This window comes from Anomalospiza imberbis, chromosome 1, assembly GCF_031753505.1.
Source record: "Anomalospiza imberbis isolate Cuckoo-Finch-1a 21T00152 chromosome 1, ASM3175350v1, whole genome shotgun sequence".
Taxonomy (NCBI): domain Eukaryota; kingdom Metazoa; phylum Chordata; class Aves; order Passeriformes; family Viduidae; genus Anomalospiza; species Anomalospiza imberbis.
Genome location: NC_089681.1, coordinates 3026283 through 3049824, shown reverse-complemented (window position 1 = coordinate 3049824; position 23542 = coordinate 3026283). Strand labels below are relative to the sequence as shown.

Below are 23542 nucleotides of genomic sequence, written 5' to 3'. Positions count from 1 at the left end.
GTGCTTTGTCAGGAGTCAATCCTTACCTCCAGGAGTTTGTCACCAACACGGACCCCTGCCCGAGCTGCAGGACCCTCCTCAGACACACGGGAAATGAAGATGCCCTGGAAACAAAACCCTCTGTTCTACGGAGAGCCTGTTCCCAACCCCTCTGGAGTGCAGACCCAGGGCTCAGCCCCTCAGCTCCAGTCCTGGCCAGTCCTGAACCCAGAATGAGGGGACATGGCAGCTCAGGAGCTGGGATGAGGGAACAGAGACCCCACTGCAGGGCTACCCCACGGTGACGAGGGGGACAGAAACCCCACGGCAGGGCTGCCCCAGGTGAGACACAAGAGCAGGGAATGACACCTTAACCCTCTTCCAGTGCAACTGGCATCACATGATGCAGCTGATGCCACCAGGTGGAAAACAACCCCACACCCTGTGCCCCACAGCTGGGGAGGAGCCCCCTGCTCCCGTGGCTGCTCCAGGTCAGCCCATCCTGGCTCAGGGCAGGAGTCTGCTCCACCCCACCAACCTCCCCTCTGGGGGGATTCAGGGCTGATCCCACGTAAGCACACCCAACCTGCAGCGGGGAGACCCAGTCCCCAAAAGGAGCTGCCAAAAGGAGCAGGGCAGGGCCCAGGCCTTACCTCGTCGTCCCCCTTGTAGGGCGTGGAGCCCTTGCCCCCCGCGATGCTGATGCCCAGCCCCCCCGTCTGCCGCACGATGGTCAGGGTCAGCTGCAAGCACAAGGGACAAGGGCACGGGTCAGGGCACCGAGAGCAGGGGACGGCTCTCTTCATGAGAAACAGCAGCTCCCAGCCACCCCTGGCACTGAGAGAGCCCTGGGGGAGCCATGGCACCCGTGGGACACTCTGGGGGAGCTGTGACCCGTGTGAGACACGCTGGGGGAGCTGTGGCACCTGTGGGTGAGCCATGGCACCTGTGAGACACGCTGGGGGAGCTGTGACACCTGTGGGTGAGCCATGGCACCTGTGAGACATGCTGGGGGAGCTGTGGCAACTGTGGGACTCTCTGGGTGAGCCATGGCACCTGTGAGACATGCTGGGGGAGCTGTGGCAACTGTGGGACTCTCTGGGTGAGCTATGGCACCTGTGGGACACGCTGGGGGAGCTGTGACACCTGTGGGTGAGCCATGGCACCTGTGGGACATGCTGGGGGAGCTGTGACACCTGTGGGTGAGCCATGGCAGCTGTGGGACACGCTGGGGGAGCTGTGGCAACTGTGGGACTCTCTGGGTGAGCCATGGCACCTGTGAGACATGCTGGGGGAGCTGTGGCAACTGTGGGACTCTCTGGGTGAGCTATGGCACCTGTGGGACATGCTGGGGGAGCTGTGACACCTGTGGGTGAGCCATGGCACCTGTGGGACATGCTGGGGGAGCTGTGACACCTGTGGGTGAGCCATGGCAGCTGTGGGACACGCTGGGGGAGCTGTGGCAACTGTGGGACTCTCTGGGTGAGCCATGGCACCTGTGAGACATGCTGGGGGAGCTGTGGCAACTGTGGGACTCTCTGGGTGAGCTATGGCACCTGTGGGACATGCTGGGGGAGCTGTGACACCTGTGGGTGAGCCATGGCACATGTGGGACACTCTGGGAGAGCCATGGCACATGTGGGTGAGCTATGGCACCTGTAGGACATGCTGGGGGAGCTGTGGCAGCTGTGGGACACGCTGGGGGAGCTGTGACACCTGTGGGTGAGCCATGGCACCTGTGGGACACACTGGGGGAGCCATGGCACATGTGGGACACTCTGGGAGAGCTGTGGCACTGGTGGATGAGCCGTGGCACCTGTGGGACACGCTGGGAAAGCTGTGGCACTGGTGGGTGAGCTATGGCACCTGTGGGACATGCTGGGGGAGCTGTGACACCTGTGGGTGAGCCATGGCACATGTGGGACACGCTGGGTGAGCAGTGGCACCTGTGGGACACTCTGGGGGAGCTGTGGCACTGGTGGGTGAGCCGTGGCACTCATGCCTCAGAGGCAGCACCACCACAATGCATGGAACACACAAATCCCTGCCCATGGCTGAGCCCTGACCCAACAGTCAGCCTGCCCACAGTGGACACAGCAGAGGGGATTCCACCACAAGGCAAAGTGGGCAGCCACAGACTGGAACTGGATCACAGAACAGGGACAGCATTCACACCACCGCCTGGCTCTGCCATGGGGCTCCCTTCGAGTGTAATTCCAGCAGCCACTGGAGGATTCCAGGTCACCCCAGCGTAGTGTGCAGTGACGAGGATGGCACCTTCTCCAGAAGACTCTGGATGGACACTTGGCTTTGTTGTATTGATGGAAATCAACACACAACTCCAAAAACCCCATCTGCTCTGTCCAGATGCTTTGCTTCCCTCTGCTCCAGCTGCTCAGGATCACAGCTGAGCAAGCCACAAGTCTTCTCCTCCTACCTCCCACCTCCACACAGCCAATCATGCCCACTGCCAACAGCTGATCTAACTGGAGCTGAAGCTGTTTCTTTTAAGGACACCAGCATGAACCATTCCCAATGCCACAGTCACGAGAAGGAAGACAGGGAGCATGTGGTAGGACACAGGGAAAGGAACAACAGGACAGATGGACTCTCTCAGGGCCAAGGACCAAGGAGCTGGTGAGCTAAGTGACAGAAATGAGCACAGACTCCTCTAGAGAACCAAACTGGCTGTCCTCCATGTCACCTCTTTGGAAACAAAACCCAGGATGGAGAGAGGCTGCTGCAGAGATGTCAAGGGCCACTGTCAGCTCCACATGGCCACAGCATGGGCAGCAAAGGAAGCAGGAGATTCCCTTAACACTTCCCTTCCAACCCTCTTTCACTTCTGCAGTGACAGAACCAACGTCTCGTGGAGCTCCATATTCTGCTAAGGTCAAAACAAAAACCAAACCAAAAGTCCCCTGCAGGAAATGTGGAACAAGCTGAGGTGCTCTGCTCTGCCAGTTCCTTTGGTGCCCAGCTAACAGAACAGCAGAACACTCTGGAATGTTCCCAGGGAAATCCCTGATTCTAGACCCACCATCAGTTCACTGTCTCTGGTGCAAGAGCCAGAAAGTGAGTAAAATTCCAAGTTTTGGAATACCCAAATAAGACAGAAATGGGGTAGTGATGAGACAGCACCAAGACAGCCCAACTCAAACCAGCTCCTGATCAGACAATGATTCTTGCATGACCACATCTATTAGGAACTAACTACAAAACCCATGTTTTTCCACCCAGACTCACAGCACTCTAGAAATGCTCTGAAGACTCACATCTGTCTTGTTCAAGGAGTGCTCAGACCACGCTCTCAGGCACATGTGAGGATTTCTGGGGTTGTTCTGTGCAGGGCCAGAAGCTGGACTTGATGATCCTGGTGATCAGGAAATTGTGTAATTCCACGTTCAACACAAAACCTTCTAAGAATGACAGCAAACCAGGGCTTCAGGCAAGGATTACAGACTGGTCTAACAGCAGGATCCCAGAATTTCCCAGGTCTGCTAAGTGCCCAAATCCATTGGACAGGATCATGACTTTGGACAATCAGTGAGGACTGTCTGATGTCACTGGTCACAGAAAGTCACTTCCAGCTGCATGGGAAGCTGATGCTGTAAACTAACAGAAAGATATGCCACAAACCCCCTGGATTTCACAAATTCAGCAAACCAGTCTAAAAATATGGGGAAACCTGCCAGAAAAGCCAACTGGCCTGAGGGGGAAGAACCTTCTGTCGGTCAATGTACACTGAAAAGCAACACACCAAGGAGAAAACAGGCCAGATTAAAAATACTGAGACAACTGCAGCAAAGGGGCTTGAACTAGATATATGTAGGCTGAAAAGATTTCAAACTCCCCAGCAAATCAGTTCTCCCACAAAAACCAGTGTGGTGAGATTAGTGGATGTTTGAGGTCTATGCAAAGAATAACTGATGTGAACGTGAACCTCAAGAAGAAGGACCTGGATCCAGCAGCCTGGAATGGCCCTTCACATTGCAGCTCAGGCTCTTTCTGGCTCTAAACGCTTAAGCTGTTTGTTCCCCCAGGCTCCTCTTTCCTAAGGCTGCTCTTGGGCTGCCTGGACTGCCACGATGCTGGACTGGCACTGAAACCACAGCACAGAGCTGCCCCCAGCAGGGACAGCTCAGCTCCCTCCTTGCCATTGCTCCTGCCATGGATTTCACTGGGTGTTTGTTTTACCCTTTGTGTATTTTTCCCCCAAAGGCAGGGATCCACCCACAGCCCATCTCAGATGATCTGATCTCACCAAAACTTGCTGCTTCTCCCTCTGCAGAAAGGACAAATCTTCATGGAAACTCATCACAGTTCCTCAGCAGGGGTCCAGCCCTGCAGGAAAAGTGCTGCAGTGCCAGGGGAAAAGTGGAGAAATTGGAAAAGCTGCCACACTTTGGGCTGCCATCCTTCACTCTGGCTCCCACTGGGAACCTGCTCACCATCAGTGGCCCCAAACATGAGCCAGGGAAGCAGTTCCACCTCGTGCCCTCAGCCCTGCCTGTGCCTCTCTGGGGACACACCAAACATGAACAGGGCCACCTCAACCCAGCTCTCCTATGGCTTTTGGTGTAACTGTCTTTTAACATGGAATCATGGAATGGCTTCCGTGGAAGGGACCTTAAAGCTCATCCACCCACCCTTCTCTGTTAACAGACCCACTTGCTCCTGCAAGAATTCCCAGCTCTCAGAAGTAACTGCACACCTGGACAGACTCACTTTCAGGCAGCAGCCAGGGACATCTGGGTGCTACCCAACAGATTTGGGGCAGTCCAAATTTGCTGCTGTGCCGTGCAACTCATCATTGAGGATTCCTGCAGCCCGCCAGGGGCACGGCAGACACCAACCACTGCACCCACAGGACTCAAGGGACAAAGCTCAGAGCTGCTGAAAGACCAAGTTCTTCCTGCAAACACAGCCACAGGAGTGGGGCTCAAGGGCTTCACACAAAGAAGACAGAAAGGCATCAATTTATAAATGGCTGCACATGTGGATGCACACAGCTGGGGTCAGTCTGGGGCCTCTCAGAACCAGAAAGACATTGTGGGGCATCAGCAAGTCCTGACACAGAAACAGAGCTGGGGAAAGGTCTGGAGCAGCAGGAGCAGCTGAGGCAGCTGGAGGGGGCTCAGCCTGGAGAAAAGGAGGCTCAGGAGGGACCTTCTCAGTCTCTACAACTCCCTGACAGGAACGTGGAACAAGATGGGGGCCAGGCTTTGCTCCCAGGGAACAAGGAACAGGACAACTCCCTGACAGGAAGGTGGAACAAGATGGGGGCCAGGCTTTGCTCCCAGGGAACAAGGAACAGGACAAGGGCAAACAGTCTCAAGTTGTGCCAGGAATGGTTTAGATGGGACACCGGGAAAATTCCTTCCTGTAAATGGCTGTCCGGACCTGACATGGATTGCTCAGGACAGGGGAGGAGTCCTCATATCTGGAAGCGCTCAAAGCACATGTGGATATGGTTTAGTGATGAACACGGTGGTGGTGCTGGGTTGATGGCTAGACTTGCTGATCTTCAAGGTCTTTTCCAACCTTACTGATTCCCTGACTCTTAGTATCCAATCCTGGCATTTACATGTCCCAAAAGATTTGAGACTGTCGTACTGACACAGGAAATGCACTCTGCAATAAATAATTTGGATTTATGTTGGGACACGCGTGTGACGAGGGACAGGTGCCATGTGAAGGTGAGGGATCCCACTTTAACAGCAGCTGAAGAATCCATTAAATGTCACCAATAGCCTTTTCAAAAATCAAAAGGGCTGGACAGCTTGTGTTCAAAAGTCCCTACATTTGCCTGAGGTCTCTGAGGTGCTTATAGAGCATTTCTAAAATTCTGGGCTTATTGTAGCCTGAGACCCCTTACATTGTGCTGATGGACTGAGAGGCTACGCAGAAGGATGCCTGTGACCATCAGCTCCTCACCCAGACACCATCCCAGGAGTAACTGAGGAACACATGTGGCTCTTAGCAGGCACACAAATGGCTCTCATGAGGAACAGCTGAATTCTGTGAAAACCAGGTCTCTCAAAACCCAAACTGTTTCACTCTGAGAAGATCCAGCCTTGGCCGATGAAGTGAAGGCTCCCTAAGCAGACTTGTACAAAACACAGAACCTGTGCTCCAAGAGCTGGCACTGGCCTCAGCCAAGGCTGGCACAGGTGTGTGGTGTACAAGCCAAGAACCAGGTAAGAGCCATCAGGAGAGAAACAAGAATTTGGGTTCTGTCAAGATCTGTCAGTCATGGCTGTCCTCTAAAGCAGACAGAATTGAAATAATTCCATATGAGGGGAGGCTGGGAGCCTTCCAGTTCAGGAGGGGGAGATGGACCCTTTTTGTCTTTTTATGCCATTAATAACTTTATAGGAGATGATTATTCCCTGTTTGTAATCACAAAAGAATTAGGGATATTCAATGGAACTCAGTAAGATACCAAATAAAATATCAGTGGCAGGCTTAAAAAATGCTTTTTGATGTAAAACTCAAGTAAATTAATAATTGATTGCCACTAGATTCTGTAGGACTGAAACGTATAAAAGGAATGGGAGAGGATCAGACAAAACCATCAATGGCATCTCCATAGTGCCTTATACATGGGCATGAACAGCCCAGAAATCATGATCCACAGAGTGCCAGGAGCTGAGCACCCACCAGTGGAAGGATCCCTTTGTCCTGCTGAGGCCTGGGCCCCTCAGCTCCTGTCACTTGGCTCTGACACACGTTCAGTCAGTGTAATACAACACAACACATCAGTTTGTAACTGTCACACTAGAGACTCAAGGTTTAGGTTGGACATCGGGAAGAATTTCTTCCCAGAAAGGGTCCCCGGGCAGTGGCAGGAGCTGCTCAGAGAGGTGGCAGAGTCACCATCCCTGCAGGTGTTCAAGGAATGACTGGATGTGGTGCTCTGGGCTGGTAACGAGGTGTGGATCAGTCAGAGGTTGAACTTGATGGTCTTGGAGGTCTTTCCTAACCTAAGTAATTCTGGGATTCTGCTCACCTTGGGTGCACACAGCTGGGACAGGGAGAGCAGGAGCTGGAGGCACTGATTCACCAGGAAAGATGAGAAGAGCTATATCTGTCTGCCTTTGGTCAGTGACAGCTCATGGGGACAAGGAGACAGGCTGAAAATAACAGTGAGCAAAAGGGAGATGGGAGATTGCTCTGTGACTGCTGAGAGCTAAATTAACCCCAGACAGTGGAAAAGGAGCACGAGGGAAAAGCAGCCCTGGCAGGAGAGCAGCCCCTGGACATGGGCTGGAGGTTTCCTGGCTCTGATATTATTCCTTCCTCTGTTCCAATGGGTTTAGGTCTTCAAAGGAAAAGGTATCAGGAGGGTAGAGGAGTTTGAGCACTTCATTGACTTCCCACTGAACACCTCCACAAAACCAGTGCAAAGCACAGAACCCCAAATGGGACCTTTGACGGCAGCACTGGGAACAGGGACAGGGACCTGCCACAGCCCCACTGGGGACAGCAGCACTGGGGACAGGGACCTGCCACAGCCCCACTGGGGACAGCAGCACTGGGGACAGAGACCTGCCACAGCCCCACTGGGGACAGCAGCACTGGGGACAGAGACCTGCCATAGCCCCACTGGGGACAGCAGCACTGGGAGCAGGGATAGGGACCTGCCATAGCCCCACTGGGAACAGGGACAGGGACCGGGACCTGCCACAGCACCACTGGGGACAGCAGCACTGGGAGCAGGGATAGGGACCTGCCACAGCCCCACTGGGAACAGCAGCACTGGGAGCAGGGACAGGGACCTGCCACAGCCCCACTGGGAACAGCAGCACTGGGAGCAGGGACAGGGACCTGCCACAGCCCCACTGGGAACAGCAGCACTGGGAGCAGGGATAGGGACCTGCCATAGCCCCACTGGGAACAGGGACAGGGACCTGCCACAGCCCCACTGGGGACAGCAGCACTGGGAGCAGGGATAGGGACCTGCCATAGCCCCACTGGGGACAGCAGCACTGGGAGCAGGGACAGGGACCTGCCACAGCCCCACTGGGAACAGCAGCACTGGGAGCAGGGATAGGGACCTGCCACAGCCCCACTGGGAACAGGGACAGGGACCTGCCACAGCCCCACTGGGGACAGCAGCACTGGGAGCAGGGACAGGGACCTGCCACAGCACTGAGAGCAGATGGGACAGGAACCTGCCATGCTCAGGGTGCTGCTCTGCTCCTGCATATCCCTTCCCCAGGAGACTTGAGGACAGTGACCACGTTTCCCAAAGGGAGAAGGAAGCAAGGATGCCTTTTTAAAATATGGAATATGGTCACACTTGAAGCATGAATAAAAGCCAAGGTTCCCACAGCTACGTGAATATTCACACATCACATGAGACCCCTCTCTGACAGCTGTGTGCCAGGGCTATGGATACAGATCCAGATCGGAGTGCTGCTGTGTGTCTATATAAAGGCCTGATTTCATCTTGGTGCATGGAAGAGATGTTTGCAGTGACAACAATCCTTCACTGGGACAAATTCCACAGGGAAGTGCTGAGTCATATCCCTGGATGTGACAGGCTGGGTGCTGAGAGCCTCACCAAGGCTCCTTCCCCTCAAAACCTTGGGCCTTTCAAGGTCCCTTCACCCTGGGCTGCTTTCCTTCTTATCACAGTTGGGAGCCAGCTTTGTCAGGGGCAAAGAGATAGAAAAAGAAGGGAATCCTGCAAGGATCTGGCCTGGCCAAACTATGGAGTGCAGCAGGACAAGGTCTCTCTGGAAATGAAAATACTCAAATGCTTAAAGAGAAGCAAAAAGCATTGTCCAAAGCTACCAATCTTCAAACCATTACGGAACCAGAAACAGGACGAAAACCTACACCCAGGTTCAGCTGGAACAGGTAACACTAGAACACATTCCATTTCATCTCTTCAGCAGCACAGGATTTTTATTCCTGTTCTTACTAACCCTTCTTGTGAGGTGAAACCCTTGGAGCAGCTATTTTTCTTCACTATATTTTCCACTATAAAATTCCACTGGAGACTCTTCTCAGCCCAGCAATTTCAGACTGTTCTAAAGGTCCTTTTACCCATCATTTAATACACAATTACAAGACTATAAGGACTGGGGAGTTTACAACTCTCCTAAAACCTACTTCAATGCTGTGCTGCTAAGGGCAGGGCTTTCAGGAGGAGAGCATTTATCCATGGAACAGTGGAATACATGGAAAACTTCCATTAAACCTGGCATCACCTGCCTCAGAACAAACAGGCAGAGACATCTGTAAGTGCACCTTGTTTGGAGGCCAAAGCTCCCCAAGTCCTGAAGGATACAGGAAGAAAAGCTAAAGGTGTAATAAAGGTATGAACAAAGAGAAATCCCCACCCATCCAGAACAGGAACTGCCATATCTGAAATGGAAAAAGAAGTATGGGATTTAGTGGACTGAGGTCTGAATACGCTCTCTCATGTTGCCTATAGTCACCAAACCTGAGCTCAGGTAGATCACCTGAAAGAAAAGGCAGGGAATAAAAGGAAATCCCTCTTACCAGAGAACACCAGAAATATTTGGTTTCTCTAATCCAGCAAAAGGAAGGCTGGAAGAAGTCAGGACTGGTCTCCATAGAATTACACCAAAGACAAGCAGGCAATGGGTCAGCCAGCAGGGAAGAGACTGCACAAGATAAAATACAATGAAAACAATGATCTAACAAATGACAGATTAAAAGCAAGTTTTCTAATCCATCCAGAAGCAGAAATATGGAGAAATTTTGGGGTTCTCCCTGGAGGAGGAATCTGTGTATGTCACAGACTGCATAACAGGATGAAACAAGCAGTATTTAATGAAGTTTGACTGACTTATTAACCACAGCATGGAGTTGGGTTGCCAGTCGTGGTAGGAGACCTGACTTCAGCACTTCCTCCAAATCATCCTTGCAAACTCAGCTTTGCTGCTCCTGAGTTGAGCACAGCTCCTTTTCAGCTAAACTTCCAGAAATGCCAACCTGTCCCAGTCTGGCCTCATTCCAAACATCCTGCCCAGGCTGGGCATGGTTTCCCACTGCAGTGTCCTGGAACTGGCTGGGAGCTCCTGCTCTCCTCCAGTGACAGTCAGGGCACACTGCAGCAAACAGGGACCAGTTTTAAGGCAGGTAATTGCCTCAGCCCCCATAATTTCTATGGGGGTTACTGTAATGCCTGACTTTTGTACATAACCCTGGTCCCAAGCAGCAAAGCCCCACGTGTGTTACACACGGGCCACCTGCCTGGAGCAGCAGGGAGAGCTGGATTTGCTGTGGCACTGTTTTTAAACATGCAATTTTCATTCCATCACTCACTTTCCTGCTGCTTTCTGCTCTCCCTGTGAAGGCCAACGAGATGATTGTGTGGCAGAGCAGAACCAAATTGATCCCGCCCCACTCTTGGAGCAGGCAAAGGGAACCGCAGGTGGGACTGCATTTGTGTGAGAATCATTCCACACTTTGCACCTTGGTCCCCAGAGAACTCTGGATCAGACAAAACTTGCAGCTGAGACAGGGATCAGCGATGAGGAATGAGCAGGAGTCACAAAAATCAACCCTCCATCTCTGACACTTTGTGGGTGACTCGTGTCCCAGTCGTGCCTTGACACAGGTCCATGGGTGAGGTTGTACTTTCACAGGAAGAGATCACAAACCCACCTCCAAACCAGAGGGTCATGGCCTGGAAAGGTGGCAGAACACTGGCCCCAGTTGCCCAGAGAAGCTGTGGCTGCCCCATCCCTGGAAGTGTTTAAAGCCAGGTTGGACAGGGCAGGGAGCAGCCTGGGACAGTGGAAGGTGCCCCTGCCCATGGCAGGGGGTGGCACTGCGTGACATTTAAAAGGTCCCTTCTAATCCAAGCCATTCTGTGATTCCATAAAAAACGCTGAGGACCCTTCAACTCAGTAGGAAAAGGTAATAAAAACATTTTGATGGCAGTAAATTAAAAGCCAGACAAATTAAAGTAGAAAATATGGCACATTTTTCTTTGCTCAGTAGGAACTTCAATCATCTTAAAAATTAAACAAGAGAAATGGGTGTGTTGTATCTTTTTTTTTAACATCAAAAGACTCCACTCTGTCATATTCCAGTGAAGCCAGGTGAGCAAACACAGGTGACATCACCTCTCCTGCACTACACAAGAGGTTTATTAAACTTTTTCAGGTTTAAAATTTATGGGTCACATTGTGGGAAAATCAAATTTGCTACATAAGAATTCCAAGACTGACAATGCCCTGATGAAGCACACACTCACCCCATAAATGCAAAACCAGAGCAAGGGGAACAGCTCCACATGTGCAGCAGCGAGGAGCAGCTCCAGGCAGAGAGGCAGGATGGCTCCCAGCACATCCCAGTGCTCCCCAGTCCCCGTGCTGGCCTTTCCGCAGATGAGTCCCTGAGCTCAGGATGGCTCCCAGCACATCCCAGTGCTCCCCAGTCCCTGTGCTGGCCTTTCCACAGATGAGTCCCTGAGCTCAGGATGGCTCCCAGCACATCCCAGTGCTCCCCAGTCCCCGTGCTGGCCTTTCCACAGATGAGTCCCTGAGCTCAGGATGGCTCCCAGCACATCCCAGTGCTCCCCAGTCCCTGTGCTGGCCTTTCCACAGATGAGTCCCTGAGCTCAGGATGGCTCCCAGCACATCCCAGTGCTCCCCAGTCCCTGTGCTGGCCTTTCCACAGATGAGTCCCTGAGCTCAGGATGGCTCCCAGCACATCCCAGTGCTCCCCAGTCCCTGTGCTGGCCTTTCCACAGATGAGTCCCTGAGCTCAGGATGGCTCCCAGCACATCCCAGTGCTCCCCAGTCCCTGTGCTGGCCTTTCCACAGATGAGTCCCTGAGCTCAGGATGGCTCCCAGCACATCCCAGTGCTCCCCACTACCTGTGGAGCCTCTCCAAAACTGAACCCTTTGGACAGGGGATGCTCCAGGACCAGGACCAGGCTGTGCTGCCACATCTGCTGCTGGCAAATATTAACTGGTGCCAGGCTTGAGGCCAGCATTCCAACACAAATGGTGACATTCCTGAGCAGCTTCCACAGGATGAGGCTCCTTCAAGACTCACTCCTGACTGCAGAGCAACAGGATGTGACACCTGAGCAGCAGCAAAGAAGACATCCAGCACCTCTGGAAACCTTCTCCCCTTCCCAGGGAGTGGAATGGCAGCTCCTTCTGTCCCTGGGCAGAGTGAGAGACAAAATTCTGTCCGTGTCCCCCAGCAGCAGAAGCTTTGGCAGCACAGAGCCCTCTGCAGCGCCTGGATCTGCAGGGGCTCTGCAGGACACGGGTTAAGGCTGGGCATGCCCAAGGATGTGGATGGCACCAGCCTTTGCTACAGCAGAGCAGCCTCGGGCACGGAAACACAATTTGGGGCCCTCCTTCCACAGTTCTGCAACCTTGGGACCCTCCTTCCACCCTTCTGCAACCCTGGGACCCTGCTTCCACAGTTCTGCAACCTTGGGACCCCCTCCTTCCACAGTTCTGCAACCTTGGGACCCCTCCTTCCTCCCTTCTGCAACCTTGGGACCCCTCCTTCCTCCCTTCTGCAACCTTTGCAACCCTCCTTCCTCCCTTCTGCAACCTTGGGACCCTCCTTCCTCCCTTCTGCAACCTTGGGACCCCTCCTTCCTCCCTTCTGCAACCTTGGGACCACTCCTTCCACCCTTCTGCAACCCTGCAACCCTCCTTCCTCCCTTCTGCAACCTTGGGACCCCCTCCTTCCACAGTTCTGCAACCTTGGGACCCCCTCCTTCCACAGTTCTGCAACCTTGGGACCCTCCTTCCACCCTTCTGCAACCCTGGGACCCTCCTTCCACAGTTCTGCAACCTTGGGACCCCCTCCTTCCACAGTTCTGCAACCTTGCGACCCTCCTTCCACCCTTCTGCAACCTTGGGACCCCTCCTTCCACCCTTCTGCAACCTTGCAACCCTCCTTCCTCCCTTCTGCAACCTTGGGAGCCTCCTTCCTCCCTTCCGCAACCTTGGGACCCTCCTTCCTCCCTTCCGCAACCTTGGGACCCCTCCTTCCACTCTTCTACAACCTTGGGATCCTCCTTCCACCCTTCTGCAACCTTGGGACCCCCTCCTTCCACAGTTCTGCAACCTTGGGACCCCTCCTTCCACCCTTCTACAACCTTGGGATCCTCCTTCCACCCTTCTGCAACCTTGGGACCCTCCTTCCACAGTTCTGCAACCTTGGGACCACTCCTTCCACCCTTCTGCAACCTTGGGACCCCTCCTTCCACCCTTCTACAACCTTGGGATCCTCCTTCCACCCTTCTGCAACCTTGGGACCCCTCCTTCCACCCTTCTGCAACCTTGGGACCCCTCCTTCCTCTGTTCCTGCAATCTGCCCACCATCTTTTCAGGCTGCTCCATCAGAACTACCTGAAAACAGAGCTCAGGTCTAGCCTCGTGCCATCACACAGGTGCTCAACACGCTGCTGTGCTCCTCTCAGAGCCTCTCTACACCCCAGCACAGCCACTCTGCAAGGCAGATGGGGAGGGAGACCAAACACTGGGACAGAGCCAGCCCAGAGCCAGATATCCACCACTGGGAATTCCAGACTTTAACAAAGTTATTCATTGCTGGAGCAGAGGGCATCCCAGACTTTAACAAAGCTATTCTGCTGCTGCAGCAGAGGGAATCCCAGACTTTAACAAAGTTATTCATTGCTGCAGCAGAGGGAATCCCAGACTTTAACAAAGTTATTCATTGCTGCTACAGTAGAGGGAATCCCAGACTTTAACAAAGTTATTCTGCTGCTGCAGCAGAGGGAATCCCAGACTTTAACAAAGTTATTCTGCTGCTGCAGAGGGAATCCCAGACTTTAACAAAGTTATTCATTGCTGCAGCAGAGGGAATCCCAGACTTTAACAAAGTTATTCATTGCTGCAGCAGAGGGAATCCCAGACTTTAACAAAGTTATTCTGCTGCTGCAGCAGAGGGAATCCCAGACTTTAACAAAGTTATTCTGCTGCTGCAGCAGAGGGAATCCCAGACTTTAACAAAGTTATTCTGCTGCTGCAGAGGGAATCCCAGACTTTAACAAAGTTATTCATTGCTGCAGCAGAGGGAATCCCAGACTTTAACAAAGTTATTCTGCTGCTGCAGCAGAGGGAATCCCAGACTTTAACAAAGTTATTCATTGCTGCAGCAGAGGGAATCCCAGACTTTAACAAAGTTATTCATTGCTGCAGCAGAGCCCCCTTGGCACGCAGAGCAGCTCTGGGTGTGCCCGATGCTGGGGGCTGGCACAAGCTGGGCCTGCCTCTCCAGTTCTGCTCCAACAAGACCAGTCTCCAGCTCGCAGCTATGGTTTAGGGATAAGGAACACCCAGTCAGGGATCAGTAGTCCCTCTTCTCCCAGGGGTGTATTAAATGATACAAGGAATGTGACAGCAGTCCCACGAACTTCAAACTGTGCTGCTCAAAGGGCACCAGGCTCTCTGCTCTGCTCTATCATCCCATGATTGTTCTCAAGGAATCATCCCTGAAGCAGCAGGCAGATGCCATTTGGAAGTGTTCAAGGACAGGCTGGGCAGGGCTTGGAGCAACCTGGTCTCCTGCAAGCTCCCTTGCTAAGCACTCCCCAGAGCTGTAGGACAATCAAGTATTCAAAATCAACTTCCCAAAGTTGGTCTCCTCTTGGGTGACTCCAGCTACCACCACCAATCTGGGAGCTCTCTAGCATGCTGCTCCTTGTGAGCTGCACATCCACGTTTTCCTCAGTGCAGGAACAGAGCTGTGCTGAGGGGACACCAGAGCCAGCCTGGAGCCTCACACCAGCCACACCCAGGAATCACAGAATCACTGGGGCTGGAAAAGACCTCCAGGATGAGATTACGCAGAAGAGAAATGCAAGAAATACTAATGTGGTTTTCAGGGACCTAGAGGTGGAGAAAGATGGAGAAATCTTCAGGATACACTATCAGGGGACCTCACCTGAGCCAGCTCATGCTCTGCCTGGGTGGAAACCAAGAAAAATCTGTTTCACACCTGAAGGAACAGCAGAGCCAAGTCCTCAGAGACACCCGGGTCAGCACTCCCAGGTAGCACATGGCTCTGGTGGCTCTGTAGTACCTGTCCCAGGGGAGACATCTCTGTGCAAGCTGTCAGCAGGGATGCTGTTCCTGCCTCTTGTCAGTGGCAGGAGCACTCTGCTTCCAGCAGCTCCTGGGAAACCTGCCTGCAGAAAGGTACTGACCCCACAGGCCAGGCACTGAAAACCTGGAGACAAACGCAGGAAGCTGGTCACACTCAGAGGATGAGCCAGGCAGGCAGCTACAGGATTTTAACCCTCAGCACACTCACCATCCCCATGCCAGGGGCTTTGTGGTCCCTCGGACACCACCTGCCCCTTTCTGACACCTCAAGAGGCTGCATGTTAAGCCTTGAAGGGATCTGGGGGAAGCTTCAAGAGATGCACAAATCACTGGCTCCAGTCCACTTTCCCCAGGCAGTGGCACAGTGCCCTGATATCCTCCTTCTTTTATCAAAGGGTCAGTACACAGCACTCGGCTGATTCTTGAGGTCGCTGCTCCTCCAGGGTTACCCACACGACCAGAAATACCCATTTGTTTAATTCCACTTCTCCATCAACACACAGCAAATAGGAACTGAACTTCCCACCTCAGCCCCTTTGGTTTTCACATTGTTTCCATCTCACTCCTGCTCTGCAGCAGCCACTCTCACCTCAAGGACGGGAAAGGAGGAAAAGGGGAAAGCAAGGAGGAAACAATCATTGTGTTTGTGATCAGCCAGGTCCAGAAGCCACTTGACCCAGAGAGATCAGAGCTCCCCCTACAACAACGGGTGAGGCTGGGAAGCAAATCAAGCAGGCTGGATGATTTTTGGCAGAGAGAGAACAGTAGGAGTGGTACAGACCTCTTCCTCCTCAATGCGAGCAGGTTCAATCAGCAGATTATTGGCTTGATCAAACGACACCCCCTGTTAGGACAGGAACCAGCAAAGAGGCATGCGGATTAGTGGAGCATCAACCAAACCCGCCACCACGACCACCACCACCACCCAACACACGCACGGCACGCCGGACTGCCCCGGCTCCCGAGTCACTGCTGAACTCTGGAGCTCCCAGGGTCACTGCTGAGCTCCAGAGCTCCTGGGGTCACTGCTGAGCTCCGGAGCCAAAGAGCTGGTCCAGCTCCCAGAGTCACTGCTGAGCTCTGGAGCTCCTGGGGTCACTGCTGAGCTCCAGAGCTCCTGAGTCACTGCTGAGCTCCAGAGCTCCCAGAGTCACTGCTGAGCTCCAGAGCTCCTGGGGTCACTGCTGAGCTCCAGAGCCAAGGAGCTGGTCCAGCTCCCAGAGTCACTGCTGAGCTGTGGAGCTCCCAGGGTCACTGCTGAGCTCCAGAGCTCCTGGGGTCACTGCTGAGCTCCAGAGCTCCTGGGGTCACTGCTGAGCTCCGGAGCCAAGGAGCTGGTCCAGCTCCCAGAGTCATTGCTGAGCTCCGGAGCTCCCAGGGTCACTGCTGAGCTCCAGAGCTCCTGGGGTCACTGCTGAGCTCCGGAGCCAAGGAGCTGGTCCAGCTCCCAGAGTCACTGCTGAGCTCTGGAGCTCCCAGGGTCACTGCTGAGCTCCAGAGCTCCTAGGGTCACTGCTGAGCTCCGGAGCCAAGGAGCTGGTCCAGCTCCCAGAGTCACTGCTGAGCTCCAGAGCAGAGGAGCTGGTCCAGCTCCCAGAGTCACTGCTGAACTCCAGAGCTCCCAGGGTCACTGCTGAGCTCCACAGCCAAGCCCAGTCACACCACAGCTCCCAGAGCTGACCCCTCAGCCCCAGAGCAGCCCCCACTACTGCTCAGCACCCCAGCAGGGCTGCTCATGGGCTCTCAGAGTGCCAAGTGCCAGCACACTGCTGCCAACGAGCCCCTGAGGCCAGGCTTTGTTCATGCTGGCACCCTGAGGCCCTGACCCTGAGCTGACCACCACTAGCTGACCTCATCCCCTCCACACCAGATCACTCTGGGAAGGAGGAAGGGTTAAACACAGGACAAAGCACCGAGGAGCCTGTGGTGCCACAAGCTGCTGCACAGGAACGAGCAATCCCCAACGCAACTGCATCAATCCCTTTCTCTGGTGAAAAAATACATCCTCACAGGCACCTTGGATCCTGCTTTCAAGTGCAGGAAACCTCAGGATTTCTTCTGAAAACCAACTGTTCTTGCAACAAAACCCCCTGGTTCTAGGATTCAGCCTCCTGCACAGGGACACTGCTCCCTGCATCCATCCCCACTGCTGGCAAACAGCTCAGGAGGCAGCTCATAAATGTCTTCATGGAGCAGGCATCCAACCCAGCCCCACAGAGAGGAGAACTGAGCCCCAGGCAGAAGGCTTTGCTGGCAGCCAGGGTAATTTCTGACAGGTACCCCACCCCTGAGCAGGCATCACAGGCTCTGCAGTGGGTCAGTGCCTCCTCAGCTCTGAGTCCCCAGCTAAATTAACCTTTTCAGATGAGGGCATTCCAAAGGATGACAGGTCTTGGATGAAGGGGACATGTGACAGCTTCAAACACTCCTGAGGAACTTCACCAGCAGTGGGAAAACTGGCCTCACCCCTAGGGAGCACAAGATGAGCTGCATTGGCTCAAAGGGAGCAAGGCAAGCACCCACTGAGGGAAAGGACCTTTCCCTGGGCAACCCAAGCTCCAGCAGGGATGGGAACAATCCCAGCACCCTGGAGCATGTGCAGTTACAGCAGAAGCAGGTTTTACTCCAGCACCTTCCATAGACCCACATCTCACCGGTGAGATTTGCTGATGTCAGACTGTGATGGAGACTCAGCCACATCCTGACCTCTGCCCACCAAATGCAACTCAAAATCCTCAAATCCTTGGGTGAGAACTGGGCTGATCTCATGAGGTGTCCCTCATCCATGTATTCCCATTCCACTGTGAGGAACCTCCTCAGGCAGAAACCTCTGTGTATCCCTAACCAAACGTGGTGGTTCAGCTGAAGAGAGCCAAGGACCCGCTGCCTCTTCAGCCCCAGTATAACCAGTAAGGGCAAAACTTCAGAGCACAAGCTGCCCTAAATCCCAATGCAGCCTCCATCAGGCTGTGCCTGGGTGGAAGCACAGGGAAGGGCACACTCCTGGCTGCACTTACATGCTCCAGGAAGCACTGTGCCAACCCGTGTCAGTGGCCCAAGTGTCAGTCTAAGACTGAATCCACAAAGGGACAAAGCTCATCCTCCTGTGAGCCAGCAGCAACAATCAGCAATGAGGAGGAGGCTGGAAGGACAGCAGAACCCACCAGTGATCAGACAGCACTGTCCCTGCAGCACGGGGAGCAGCACGTGGAATGGGGCTGGTGCAAGGACCTGGATACAGTGAAGGGGTCAGACACAGCAACACAGCACAGCTCCTGGACAGCCCCACGAGCCCCTGTGACCTTCAGCTCTGCCACCCTCAGCACATCCCCGAGGGCTGGAGCCTCCTGCCAGTGCTTTCCTCAGCACCACATCAACCTGGCTGCTGGGTCACAGGAGCAGAGGGCAGCACCCCTCTGACCCTCCCCCTCCCCACAAGACCTTACCTTCACAGATGGCTGAGCAGACAAAGCTCCATTCTTTCTGTCATCCTCATCCCAGGCTTCCTCCTGATCCCTGGGCTCTGTGTTATTATTGCAGCCTCCCAACTCCTCTTCCTCTTTGGGGACCCCATCACTGTTCAGTCCCTGCAGGAGTGCCACCACTGCCTCTGGCTTGGGCAGTTTAGTGATCTTGAAGTGTTTCTTATAATGGGGCGTGTCCTTGCGGATAAGCCTCTGCTTCTCCACTGGGAACGGCCGCTCTTCATCCTCATCCTCATCCTCGCTGCGTATCAGCGTGTCCTCGGCGAAGTGCACAGTGGGCTGTGACAGCAAAGCCCAGACACGTGGTGAGCCTCAGGGAACAGAGGGGTGGCAGCACAGACCCTGCTGCCCCTGTGACCCCTCTCCCACCCAGGCAGAGCCAGTGTCACTGCTGGTGTGCCCAGGACAACGCAGGAACGTATTCCCATTTCCCCATCTTTGCCTTTTTCCACAACCACACCTTCCCCAGACACGCTTCTGTCAGCTCCAGGGATGGAGGGCATTCAAACCTCTCACAGCCACCCCAGCTTTCCCACAGCCTGTCAGGCTCCCACATCATCCAGCCCGGGCTCCCACAGGCTGTCTCAGCCTCTGCTTGCACTGCCTTCCACGGCCTGGATCTGCCTCCAGCGATGCCCAAATCCCACATCCATTTACCTGTACCTCTATTTCCCACTTCCTCTGAAACCTCCAGCTCCTTTCCCTTTTTCTCATGACCCTGCTGCAGTTTCCAGGCTCCTACCTCATTGTATTCCACTTCCACATCTTCCTCCTCCTGGTCAGCAGCTTCCTTGTGCTCCTCCTCTGCCCTGGGCTTCCCCTCCCTCTGCAGCTCCCGCAGGTCAGGCAGCTGCCCGTTGGGCCAGCCCCGCTCCCTCTCCTCTGGCCTGCAGTCCACAGAGGCCGTGCTGGTGGACAGGTGCGAGTCCTCGCTGCGATTCGATGTGGCACTCAGCCTCTTCTCCTGAGAAAACGGTTGTGGTGCTCAGGATGGAGCCCAGAGCAGCCGTGCAGTGTGACTGCTGTGAGGTGGGAATGCAGCACCAACAGAACCAGCTTTTCCTCAGGGTGTCCACAGCTTCCCCACCTGAGCTCCCTTTGTGTGACTGGGTGCACCCTGCCCCACCTCCTGGGGAGGGATTTATTCCCAGCTCCCACCAGGGCAGCAAGGTGCCTCCTGCAAGCACTCCATTCCCACCACTCTTTACTAGGAATATCAGAGCCTTCTCTTGCTCTCCCTGTGCTATAAAATTGGTACTGACACACACAATTCCCCTTGCACTGTTCTCTGCCTCCTGGTTCTATCTCCTGCTCTATTTCACAGGCTCCCCATGACATTTCCAGGCCCCGTCCAACCTGGCCTTGGACACTTCCAGGTATCCAGGGGCAGCCACAGCTTCTCTGGGCAACCTGTGCCAGGGCCTTACCACTCTCATAGTAAAATATTTCAATTTAATGTCCCATCTAACCCCATCCTCTCTCAGTTTAGAAGTGTTGTCCCTTGTCCTATTACTACAGGAGACAGTAGAAAGTCTCCATTTTTGTTCTAAGCCCCTTTATAAGCTGAAAGGCCACAGTAAGGTCTCTTCAGAGCCTTCTCTTCTCCAGCTGAACCCCCCCGAGCTCTCCCAGCCCATCTCCAGAGCAGAGCTGCTCCAGCCCTCAGACCACTCCCACTTCAGATTCCCACCTGCACCTTGACAGAGTCTCCCTGCAGAAAGCCACCATCAGGAACAGGCTCAGCTTTAATGTCACTAAAAGAGATGACAAACCCATCCAGGGAAAATGATGTGACTCCTTTACACACAAGCCACAGCACCAGGAACAGTTCCAGACTCACTGTCAGCCCTCTCCTCTGGGACACACAAGGCAGATTCCCAACCTTCCCAGGCAATCCAGTCCCAATCCTTCCCAAAAGTCAGTCCTTTCCACTTCATTTCCTAGATATGCTACATGTTCCTAGTGGAAGATGTCCTTGCCACGGCACGGAGGTGGAACTTGATGGTGAATAAGATTCCTTCCAACCCAAACCATTCCAGGGCCCCCTACTCTCTGTGGTTACCCATTCCCCAGTGACCAGCACTCACCTCCGAGCTGGGAGAGCTGGGGTTGGCCTCAGCCTTGGCAGCGTTCACCTCACTGCGCCGCACTTCAATCACCTTCTTCATCACCTTCAGCTCGCTGGGGTGAGGGGTGGCTCGGCGCTGCAGGCCCTGCCAGAGAGAAACCCTCAGGAAGGGCATTCCAGCCCTGGCAGCACTGCCAGGTGTCCTGGGTTGTAAGATATATGTGTACTCTATTGCCATCTGTCACAGGTGGGGCAGCTATCCTCTCTTCATTGGGCAGTTTTCTTTATCTCTTCCACAAACCAATCCTCCCTCCAGGAGATCTCTTCTGTTCATGGGCCATTAATTATTAATTATCTGCCGTTCATGGCCAGTGAGTGTCCCTGCGTGGTGGATAAAATTCCATCATCCCATGGGGAGAGGCTCTGCCCAGAGGGAGGAGCCAAGCATTCCTACCTGGCTACAATCTGACCTTGGGAACACCACAGCAGCCTTTGCCCACTGCATTCCCAGAGGAGCAGCTTTCTTCCCCACTGCATTCCCAGAGGAAGCCCAGGCCCATCTCCACCAGCCCCGGAGCTTCAGAGGAAAACTCCACCCTTGTCCAGGATCCCTGCTCCAGCAGAACCACAGCTGGCACTGCAGGAGGGCTGAGCCACCATGGGATGGGACTGCTGCCACCACTCTGACCCACAGGCTGCCAGGGCCTGCTCTGACTCTGGCACTGGTTTGGGTTTTTTATTTGTACCATTGCATCTGTATTTTTAGTTTTCCTAGTAAAGAACTAGGAATTACTCCTATTCCCATATCTTTGCCTGAGAACCTTTTAATTTCAAAATCATAATAATTTGGAGGGAGGCGGTTTACATTTTCCATTTCAAGGAAGGCTCCTGCCTTCCTTAGCAGACACCTGTCTTTGCTAACCCCAGACACCAAGCCTTAGGCATGACCCTCTGCAGGTGACCAACACCTTTACCAGAGCCAGAGCCCCACGGGGACATGACCAACACCTCCTGCTGCAGGACCTGCCCCAGGCCCTCCACAGCCTCAGCTCCCCAGGGAAGGGGAAAGAACAGAGGCAGGGAACCCTGACAGCTCTCTCTGGACATCAGCCTGCTCTCCAGCTGATAGGGAGTTTGGGAAGAACAATGGAGTTGGGAAGTTTAAAGTGATGTTTCAGGCTCAGTAAATGAAAACCTATCGACACAGAAACTCCTCCAGAACACAGGTGAGAAATCTTGGGATGTTTTCCTATCTCCTCTGGACTGAACAGGTCTGCCAAGCCCAAATGCAGCAGAATTGGTGCTGCTTAGTGAGTTCCATCCCAGGAAAACCATCATTCTGAAACTAGTAACAATGTTAAAAACAACTCCAAAATACCCCAGACCCCCCAATGCCAGCAGCACACACACACTGCCTGGACAGCTGCCAACACCACTCATTAGAAGGATTCAGATCTCAAGGATGGCTTTCCATGAACTAAAAAGGAATAAAGTCCTGCAGGAGACTGAAACCCTCGGAGCACTTGCTGAGACCTTCTGTCCTGGCCTTTGCATCTGCCCTGGAAGCACAACCATCTCTCGCAGGTTTTGAGGCTGCCTACAGTGTTTAGTACTTTACTAACAGGACACTCCACAGCATGGGCTGTTGGAACCCCGGCTGCTGAGAATCTGACTTTCTGTGCTGACAGACTCTGACCCTCAGGAGAACACTGCATTTGACCTGAGGCTGTGGAGAAGGCTTCCAAAATGGAATGACAGAACTGGGATTGTGGCTGTGGAGTTTGAACAGAAGTGTGTAATATCACAGGGTGGAAAACTTAAAGAGTTTAAGGTTTTAGAATATAGTGATATATATAGAGCAGGATGGAGGTTTTAGGGCAGAGGCTGGTCCTTCTTCACCTTCTTCTCCATGAGTTTGGGTGGTTTTGTGTAACTGGATAGAAAAGTCCACATTGCAGCCACGGATGGCTGGTTATTGGGTTAAAAGTAAAAATAATTTAGGTGTCATTTCTTAATTGGACAGTTTATCCTTAAAAGGCCTTGTGGACAGAGAGATAAGGCTCCATTTTTGAGTTTGCTAGAGTAAACTGCTGCAGAACTCAGGGTTTGTGAGACTGTAACAGAGATAAAAACTAATAAACATCTGAGTCCAAACAAGAAATTCCATCTCACACATTTAATCCCAACCCTGGCAAAAAGATAAGACTCAAAAATGGGCTGCACTGCCTCCATGCTGGGAGGGATGGGGATGGCTTTCCCCATGGTGGGGGTGAGCTAAAACCCTATCCTGACAGTGCTCTTCTGGGATCTGTGGACATTTTGAGTGCTCCACTCCCATAGAAAAGCCTCAAAATATGACTCTGCACCATGGCTCCCAGGGAATTCATTCCCTTCCACCCCTGCTTGGGTCCTCAGGGCACCAAGGAACCTTCAGACTGTGGAAATCTTGCCCATGCCTTGGACACCACAGCGCCCCCCCCATCTTTGGAAAGCTCAGCTTGTCCCTGTGCTTCCACAGGGAGCCAACAAGCCTCCAGGAACTGCTCACCCGTCTCTCAGCTCCAGACTCCTCATCATCATCTCCTTTGGGTTCATCCAGGAACTGGATCACACTGACTCTGTTTAGGTTGGTGTCTGTCCAGCTCTCATCCACGCTGTTCTGCAGGAGGTTCTCTGGGGAGGAAGAGAGCACAGTGGGAGCTCCTTTTGGGAAGAGCAGGGCTGGAGACGTGGATGGAAGTCAGTTCTTATCCCATTAGGGCACTGCTGTTGTATCTACCCCTGGCATCAGTGGCCTCGAGGACAAAGGCTGTGGCCTCTACATCCTGTCACCTTCTGTGCATCTCCCACCAGACCTACAGCAGCCTCTGCAGAAGTGTCTGATGCTTCAGCTCTAGCACTCCTTACCCAAGAAGTGCAAG

At 53.6% G+C, this 23542-nt stretch overlaps 1 protein-coding gene across 20 annotated transcripts in view; it reads right to left on the bottom strand.

Moving 5' to 3' along the window:
* The window catches only part of SCRIB (scribble planar cell polarity protein), a 111422-nt gene that overhangs the window by 57143 nt on the left and 30737 nt on the right, over positions 1–23542 (bottom strand). For 19 of the 20 annotated variants that reach the window (XM_068179660.1, XM_068179651.1, XM_068179580.1 and 16 more), the window contains 7 exons: positions 23170–23294; positions 20641–20766; positions 19296–19517; positions 18515–18832; positions 15850–15912; positions 633–722; positions 27–104 (listed from right to left, as the gene is read on the bottom strand). In XM_068179660.1, the coding sequence (XP_068035761.1) occupies positions 27–104; positions 633–722; positions 15850–15912; positions 18515–18832; positions 19296–19517; positions 20641–20766; positions 23170–23294 (1022 nt within the window). The remainder of the gene's footprint in view (positions 1–26; positions 105–632; positions 723–15849; positions 15913–18514; positions 18833–19295; positions 19518–20640; positions 20767–23169; positions 23295–23542) is intronic. The other variant, XM_068179536.1, reaches the window with a different exon arrangement.